This window comes from Nyctereutes procyonoides, unplaced genomic scaffold (genome assembly GCF_905146905.1).
Source record: "Nyctereutes procyonoides isolate TBG_1078 unplaced genomic scaffold, NYPRO_anot_genome, whole genome shotgun sequence".
In the NCBI taxonomy this organism is placed as follows: domain Eukaryota; kingdom Metazoa; phylum Chordata; class Mammalia; order Carnivora; family Canidae; genus Nyctereutes; species Nyctereutes procyonoides.
The window spans coordinates 26,702,092-26,711,786 of NW_026575126.1; the positions used below are offsets into that span (position 1 = coordinate 26,702,092).

Consider the following 9,695-nt stretch of genomic DNA (forward strand, 5'->3'; position numbering starts at 1 on the left):
CTTCTTTTAGGTCTGGTTAATGATTATCACTTTTATTAATCTTTCATTGATTCACTCTGATCTTTTCAGTTTTGTTCTTTCTTTCTTTCTTTCTTTCTTTCTTTCTTTCTTTCTTTCTTTCTTCTTTCTTCTCTCCCTAGTCTGTGTTTAATTTGTTTTATTTATTTGTTTGTTTTTAGGATGGAAACTAATCATTTATTTAAGATTTTTCTTCTTTTTTTTAGTTTTTGCTTTAGTTTCAATTGGTTAGCAGACAGTATTTTTTTTTTAGCAGACAGTATTATATTAGTTTCAGATGTGCAATATAGTGATTCAACACTTCCATACATCACCTAGTATTCATCGCGAACCTTTCTTTTCTAATAGACATTTAGTGCTTTAAACTTCTTTCTATGTACTGCTTTAGTGATCCCAAAATTTTTTATATGCCATGTTTTTATTTTCATTCAGTTCAAAATACTTTCTAAATTTCCTTCTGATTTCTTCTTTGACACGGGAGGTATTATATATGTAAGTTTCCTGTTAAGATTTCAAATATTTGGAGATTTTTCAGATATCTCTCTCTTACTGATTTCTAATTTAATTCCATTGTGTTCAGGGAACAAACTTATGTGACTTGTCTCTTTTAAAACTTACTGAGACTTCTTTTGTAGCCTGGAATATGGTCTATTTTGGTCAGTGTTGTATGTGCATACAAGAATAAATGTGTATTTTCCTTTCTATAGATATCAATTAAGTCAACTTGATTGATAATAGTGTTCCAGTTTTCTACATCACTGCTGGTTTTCTGTCCACATATTCTAACAATTCTTGTGAAAGAGGCATACCAAAATCAATCGTAATGGTGAATTTGGCTTTCTCCTTACATTTCTATCAGTTTTTGTTTCATGTATTTTAAACCTCTCCCATTATATATATAAATATTTTAAATTATGCCCTTTAGATGAATTGATGCCTTAATCGTTATAAAATAACCTTTATTTTTGATGATAATCTTTGTTCTAAAATCTGTTTTATCTAATATAGCTTATATTATAATAATTATAGGGATCCCTGGGTGGCGCAGTGGTTTGGCGCCTGCCTTTGGCCCAGGGCGCGATCCTGGAGACCCGGGATCGAATCCCACATCGGGCTCCCGGTGCATGGAGCCTGCTTCTCCCTCTGCCTGTGTCTCTGCCTCTCTCTCTCTCTCTGTGACTATCATAAATAAATAAAAAAAAAATTTAAAAAAAGGATTTAAAAAAATAATTATATTATATAATTATAATTTATATGTTATAATCATATTAGATATTAGTATATCTTGCTTTCTTTTGACATGTGTTACATAGTATGTATTTTTTAACCCTTTTAATTTAAATGTATTTGTGTCTTTATAGTGTATTTCTTATAAGTGGAATATAGATAGGTCTCTTTTTTTATTGAATAGAAATATCTTTGTCTTGTTGGAGTATTAAGCTTATTGACATTGAAATTGATTATTGATATGGCTTGGTTTGAGTGTTATTTTGCTATTTGTTTTTTTATTCTGTCTGCTCTTTGCTCCCATTTTCTTCTTTATACCTTCTTTTGGATAATAGACCATTTTGTATGATTTCGTTTTACATCTTTTGTTGGTGTATTAGACATACCTTTTATTTTTCTAGTGGTTATTTTTGGGTTTATTGCGGGTTGCTTAATCTTCCCATAGTCTACCTTCAAGTAATATCACACCACTTCATCTATCATATAAGAACCTACAATCAGGGCAGCCCGGGTGGCTCAGCGGTTTAGCACTGCCTTCAGCCCAGGGCCTGATCCTGGAGACCCAGTATCGAGTCCCACGTTGGGCTCCCTGCATGGAGCCTGCTTCTCCCTCTGCCTGTGTCTCTGCCTCTCTCTGTGTGTCTCTCAAGAATAAATAAATAAAATCTTAAAAAAAAAAAAAAGAACCTACAATTGTATTCTTCTGTTCTCTTTTCCTGGTCTCTCTGCTCTTTTGTCATGTATTTGATTTGTACATGTATTATAAGTCTCAAAAAATCTTGTTACTATTAATTATTAATAATTAATTCAGGGGATCCCTGGGTGGCGCAGCGGTTTGGCGCCTGCCTTTGGCCCAGGGCGCGATCCTGGAGACCCGGGATCGAGTCCCACGTTGGGCTCCCAGTGCGTGGAGCCTGCTTCTCCCTCTGCCTGTGTCTCTGCCTCTCTCTCTCTCTCTCTGTGACTATCATAAATAAAAAATAATAATAATTAATTCAATAATTATATTTTAAATACATTTAAGTAATAAAAAATACATGTTTCCATATCACTGCCATGCCCTGTGTTCTTCATTCCTTTGAATGGATTCACATTTTTCTATCTGGTCTCATTTTCTTTTTGTTTGATGGAATTTTTCTTTTTTAAAAACATTTCTCGTGGTGTGGTCTGTTGGTGATAAACTCTATAGCTTTATAGCTTTTGTATGTCAGAAAATATCTTTATTCCACCTTTGTTTTTGAAGGGTATTTTTGCGAGATATAGCATCCTGTATCTTGACAGTATTTTTTCTTTCGCTACCGTAAAAATGTTCCTCTGCTATCTTCTCGCTTACAGTATTTTGGATGAGAAATACTCAGCCTATGTTTCCTTCTTTTGTCTCTAAGATTATCATTTTTCTCTGTCTTTAAAGATGATCCTTATCATTGATTTTGAGTGATTTGGTTATAAAAAGTGGCTTGATGCATTCTTTCTCATGTTGTTTCTTATGTTTAGGGTTTGTTAGGTTTCTTGGATTTGTGGGTCTATAATTTATCAAATTTGGGAAAATTTTGGCCTTAATATTCTCAAAAGATTTTGTGCACCCCACCTTTTCAGCGATGCTAATTACAAGTATATTATACTACTGCAAGCTGTGTCCTCTGACTCACTGATGCTTTTTTCTCTTCTTTCTCGTTGATCTTTTTTCTTTGTGTGTCTTCTTTTATATACTTTCCATTCGTATACCTTTATGTTCACAAATCTTTTTCTTCTGCATTGGTCTTATACATTATTAATTCCATTCATTCTATTTTTTCATCTCACCCAGTAATTTTCATCTCTGGAAGTCCAATTTGTGTGTATTCTTCATTTATTCCATGCCTCTACTTAACTCTTGGAACATCTAGGACAGTTTTATAATAACTTGTAATGTCCATGTCTCTAAATCTAGCATCTTTGTTAATTCTGGGTCAATTTCTTTTTTTTTTCTCCAAATTTTTATTTAAATTCCAAGTAGTTAACATCCAGTGTAGTATTGGTGTCTGGTATAGAATGTAGTAATTCATCACTTACATACAATACCCAGTGCTCATCACAAGTGCCCTTCTTAATCCCCATCACCCATTTAGCCCATCCCCTGCCCACCTCCTCTCTCCAGTAACAATCAGTTTGTTCTTTATAGTTAAGAGTCTGGTTTTTGGTTTGTCTTTTTTCCCCTGCCCAACATTCATTTGTTTTGTTCCTTAAATCCCACACATGAGTGAAATCATACAGTATTTGTCTTTCTCTTACTGACTTATTTCACTTAGCATCATACTCTCTAGCTATATCCACATTATTACAAATGGCAAGATTTCACTCTTTTTTATGGCTGAGTAATATTCCATTGTATGTAAATTTCACTTGGTTGATTTTTTTCTCATTATGCGTCATATTTTTTTGCTTTTTATCCTGGTAACCTTAATTAGATGCCATGTATTCTGAATTTTGTTATGTGGTGAATATTTCTGTATTCCTATAGCACTTAATTAACTTGCTTGGACACAATTTGATCCTTTAAGGTCTTACTTTTAAGATTTTTTAGGTGGTACTTGAGCAGCTTTTAGTATAGGGCAAATTATTTCCCAGTATTGAGGAAAGACCCTTTTTTGTATTCTACCCAATAACTCATGAATCATGAGATTTTTCCCATCTCTTTGGTGGAACCCTGTTCCTTTCCTGGCCCTGGGGAGACATGGGCACTGTTCATTCTAATCCTAACTGGTGGCTTCTTTTTCCAGGCCTCAAGTAATTTTCTACATGCATGTACTAATCAGGACTCCATTGAATTCCCTAGGCAGACCTCCACAGATCTCCAGAGTGCTCTCTCTCCACTCTTTCTTCTCTGGTGCTATGCTCTATGAACTCTCCTGCATTACTTTTCTGTAGACTCTTAGCTGCATCTCTTCAACCCAGGGAGTCTGCTTGGATACATCAAAATTCACCTTCTTCAACCATGGCTTGGAAAATCTCTTGAGGCAATAAATTGGTGTGTTAGTCTGCTAGGGCTGCCATAACAAAATACTACAAACTGAGTGACTTAAGCAACAAAAAATTATTTTCTTACAGTTCTGGAGTTTAGATGCCCAAAATCAAGGTGTTGGCAGGCTTAGCTTCTTGGTTTCTTCTGAGACCTTTCTTCTTGACTTTGCAGATGGCAGCCTTCTCCCTATGTCCTCATACCATCTTTTCTCTCTGCTGTCATTCCTGTAGTCTCCTTATATAACCAATTTCCTCTTATAAGGCTACTAGTCAGATTGGATTAGGGCCTGTCTTAACAGCCCTATTTCAAATGAATCACCTCTTTAAAGGCCTTATATCCAAATAGTTACACATTCTGTGGTACTTCAACAAATGAATTTTGAAGTATCTCAGAATGCACTTCAACAAATGAGTTTTGGGGACACAATTCTGCCCATAACAGTAGGGTAGTCATAGGGCTCAGATTGTTTTTATCACGTCTCTCTTGTCCTTTTTTGCCTGATGTTCAGGGTCTTGAAAAATATATTTCATATATCTTTTCTTTTCTTTTTTCTTTTTTCTCTCTCTCTCTCTCCCTCTCCCTCTCCCTCTCCCTCTCCCTCCCACCCTCCCTCCCTCCTTTCCCTTCCCATCCCTTCCCTTCCTTCTTTTCTTTCTGTCTTTCTGTCTTCTCTCATCAGAGGAGTAAATTCAGTCCTTATTATACCATCTTAGTCAGCAACAGAAGTCCTAAGCCCCAGTTCCTAACCAGTTTACCATAAACTATTCCTCACATTACCCTTTCACAAACATGCCAGAGATTTATTGGCTTACTCCTACTAGGAAACATTCGTTAACTCATTCTAGTGTGATTTAGATCCCACTACTATTTATTTCCATCATACCCTGTAAACTTCATAGACTCCATAATTGATTATATTTTCTTACTTGTGTTTCTTGCTAAATCATAAGTTCCGTAAGGTCAAAGATTGTGCACCTGACATAATAAGAACTCAAAAATATTTTCTGAGCGAATGGATGTTTTATGTCAGCCCCTGCCTCCCAAATTATGTATACTTTGGACAGTTATAAAAGACATAAGGTCTAAAAGTTGAAACATATGTCAAATGTGAGGTATTTCTCTTTAATGCCCTTTTATGGGTATAAGGATCTAATGTAAATACATTTGCTTCTTCTCCTGTACCACATCAGAAGAGGCCACTCTTGCCTCATGGTCCCTACAGTTACCTGGTCTTCTCTCTTTTCCCTACCCTCACCTTCTTTACCCTTATCTTGCTTTGTTATTTCCTCATACCAATGAGATAGGTATTATTATTATTGCACATCCAAAGAGGGAGAAAATCAGAGAGTCAGTAACTTACTAAAGAGTAAAGGTAAATCCCAGAACTGATTCATCAGAGTGACTAAAAACTTATGCCTTATGGCTTATACTCAGGTACCACTACTCTTTAAAGATTTTAAATAAAAAATACCCCTTAAAGTCTTGATAGATTTGATTATTCTTATGAGACTTGTATTATTCCACGCCTGACTTTCAAAATACATATATCAGAAAATAAATACTTAACATTTTACTCAGTAATTTACTGTTTTTTTTTTTTTAATTCGGCAGTTAAGGTTTCAACAGTACTTCTGCTCTCATGCAAATAAACAATTTTCTAACCATATTATTCATATCCTAAGCTCTGGAAACTATTTCAGAGTCAAATCACTGTGTATGACCTTTATAAAAACCTTATTTGGTAAAATGCTTCCCATATTCTAAATCTTCAGTTTGAAACAATATTGTATACACACATATATACACATACATAAGTCCATACATACATACTTTTTGAAACACAGCACATTTACAATTTGAGAGGTTTAAATTTTGAGTTGTATTGTGTTTGGGAAATTGCTGGTCTGTCACTTAGTTCCTATTGTCAGAAGTAGATATATTAAAGCTATAAAACGTTTAGAGGCTAAAGAAGTGACATGAAAGTAGTTTGGCAAATAAACTGGTGTTAATCAGTCCAACTTCAGAGTGTATTATATCAAAAAAAATAAATATGTATGTATTTGTATGTAGCAGTCTATCCACATTTGGAAAAGATATGACTTTTAATTAATTTAATCTTATGCCAAATACATGTTCGAGTAAGTCTGTTTTAGAAGAATCCTGAATATATGCAAACTATTAAAATTATGCTGTGGATAAAATTCATACAGCTTACTGAGACTAGGCAAGTAGGCAGGTCAGTCCTAAGCAACATCACAAAGGTGGTCACATTCCTGTTTGTGTGTCCCCACCACCTTCAGTCTCGTCTGAACCTTTTTCATTTCCTGTTGCATATTAATGACCAAGTTTCACCACTTAGTCCCAAGAGACCATCATAATATAATAATTACTAATTTTTGAGCACTTATTTGGGCTAAGCATTCTTCATAGGGATTTATACTGATTATGGAACTTTAATTTTTATAGTTGCCCTAGTGGTAAGTACTGTCATTAATCTAATTTATAGCTGGAGAAACTATAATGAAGATTCATCAGCTTAGCCAAACTCAGACTTGTAGTGGGATTCAAATCTGATAGAGGTATGCTTATATCCCCACTTCTCTGTCTAGATGCTTAACGCCCAACTCCTCAGATCCAAATGGTCCATCTTTTTCTCCAAAATGTAGTGATTTTCTTTCTTGACAGTGGGGTAATACTGGATCATGTCAGAAAACTAATCCATGCTCTTTTTTTAAACTTTTATGTTTTCCTCTTATTTAGCAATGGTATCCCTCATTAGAAATTAAAATATGTAGGAAACAACAAGGTTTCTGGCATACTGGTGGGAGACAGGAGCAGGGTAGATTGCTCTAGGAACAAATATATAAGGATTTATTATCCTTTCCTACTGAAAGTTAACTACTGTTGATCTCCTCGTGGTGTATTTCCATTATTCAGTGCCTTGCTACATGGGAATCCTTCCTTGCATCACAGACTGACCTCCATATGGAAGAAACCTCAGAAGATAAACCTGAATCCCATTGAGGACATCTGTGTGATCTTTGGGAGACAGCATCTATTAACCAAAGTTATTCTTTCTGGATGGGCTGTGTCCTTGACGAGGTGGATGAAAAACATTTCACACTATCTGGAAAACCAACAGCTAGAAACTCAGGTATTCCAGATAATTGATATGAATTTGGAAATATATATATATATATATATATATATATATATATATATATATAGCTTAGTTTTTATTTCAAATTTATGTGCCAATAATTACATATAGAATTTTTTTGCCCAGATATTTGTTTGTGGAACATGTCATTTTAAATATATTATGAAGACTCAATTTTAATAAAAAGTTTAATATGAAATGATTGGGTGTGGTGTGTTCCTTTTGTACTAGTAGTTCAAGCCTCTGAAGCAGATTCTAATAAGAATTCAGCATGTTACCAAGCAGCCTATGCATTCACCTTTATTTTATCATGATTTTCTCTAAAATACTATTCACTTTGACATTAGGAACTTGAAGTAAATATATAAGAATTATTTAGTATTATTAAATTTAATGATAACTGTTCACAAGTTGGTTTGGTAAGAATAAAATAATTGTTTTTCACAATTAAAAAACATTACTGAGATAGATTTAAATTATCCTTTGAGTTATTAGTTAGTAATCCTATGCAAGCTGGTAATACTGACGATACAAAGTGATTTCATATTTATTTTGTGTCTATATTCAGAGACTGAATATGTTGATTATTTAATATTTGCTAATTTCTTGAAAATAGATTATTTCTCAAGACTTTAAAGTTTGAGGTATTTGACCATGCATGTTGTATTACATGCATGACATTAAGTATCATTTGGGTATTAGCCTTAGATAAGTGTCACAAAAAATAACCTGGACAGTTATTTTAATCAAAACAGTAGATACACAAATGCAGATATAAAGCTAAATGTTTTTCATAAATACCGGCATGTATAATTTTTTAACCCATTTATAATGAAGAATCTGGCTCCATTTTTTAAAAAGATTTTATTTATTTATTCATGACAGACAGAGAGAAAGAGAGAGAGAGAGAGAGAGAGAGAGAGGCAGAGACACAGGCAGAGGGAGAAGCAGGCTCCATGCAGGGAACCAGACATGGGACTCAATCCTGGGTCTCCAGGATCACACCCTGGGCTGAAGGTGGCCTAAACCACTGGGCCACCAGGCTGCCCTGGCTTCATTTTTTGATGTTAGACCACTGGGAGCTTTAAAGCACTTTCCCTCTTCCCCTCTTGTCACTTCTGGTCAAGCTGTTAAGAAAGCCCAAATGCTCCCTCCTTTGGCATTGATAGAAAGTTCAAACCATATAACTCCTTTTCTGTGTGCAGAAACCCACTCCCTGACCCAGCGTAAAAACTCCAAGTCATTCTCCTTCTCCAGATCTCTCAAACTGTTTACAGAACAACCTGAGAGGCCTGCCCAGCTCTCCCTAGAAAGCCTCATTGTGTAAATAGTAAACCTTTCAAAACCTCTTAGTGTGTTTTTGGCATCACTAGCCTTGACATCTGATGCAAATTTTGGGTGAGACTCCTTCCTGTTTATGAGGATGGCTGCAACCATGTTGCTTTGCAAGCTATTTTACTACTCAAAAATGTGTTTCCCCATCTAGATATAATGGAGATAATAATCTCTATCTCACAGGTTGTTAAGATGATATAGTAAACTTAGAACACCTACCAGAGGAAAGTAGGAGGTGAAGGAATTAGGTGGGGTCGTCAAAAGGTACAAACTTCCAGTTATAAATTAAGTCCTGGGGGTATAGTGTACATGATGCCTATGTTAACAATACTGTATTGTATACTTGTAAGTTACTAAGAGAATAGATCTTAAAACTTCTCATCACAAAGGAAAAAGGTTGTCTAACTATGCTAATGTGATGAAAGGGAACTAATCTTATTGTGGTAATCATTCTGCAATAAATCATATATCAAATCATTATGTTATACACCTTAAACTTACAAATGTTAGATGTCAATTATATCTCAATAAAACTGGGGAAAGAAAGAATACCTGCCAGAGAAATGGTAACCAATAAGATCATTAATTATTTAAGTAGGAGTCACATAAAAATGCTTTATATTTAGATACAGTACCTTTCTTTTTCCTCTTTAGTTTTGCATGTCCTTCCTCCTCCTTCTCTTCCTAACCACATGACTGCCGCCCCGCATACACCCCATGCATACCCACACAGCTAACTCTTGTTAAGTAGTATGATCCCTCCTTACATTTTTCCATCCTCATAGTATTCAGTACACATACACACACAGTTTTAAAATTTGTTTTATAAAAATGAAGTCCTATTTTACATGCTATTTTGCCTCTCATTTCATCACCAACAATATCTTGTGGAAATGTTCAAAGTCAAGAATAGCTCTAATACATTTCTTAAATAGCTCTACAATATACCAAGGT

At 34.8% G+C, this 9,695-nt stretch overlaps 1 protein-coding gene across 1 annotated transcript in view; it reads left to right on the forward strand.

Moving 5' to 3' along the window:
- SNX7 (sorting nexin 7) overlaps positions 1-7,544 on the forward strand; it is a 94,097-nt gene extending 86,553 nt beyond the window's left edge. The window contains exon 9 of the mRNA XM_055340749.1: positions 7,184-7,544. Coding sequence (XP_055196724.1) covers positions 7,184-7,270 — 87 coding nt within the window. The 3' untranslated portion in view covers positions 7,271-7,544. The remainder of the gene's footprint in view (positions 1-7,183) is intronic.
- Positions 7,545-9,695: the final 2,151 nt, after the last annotated feature.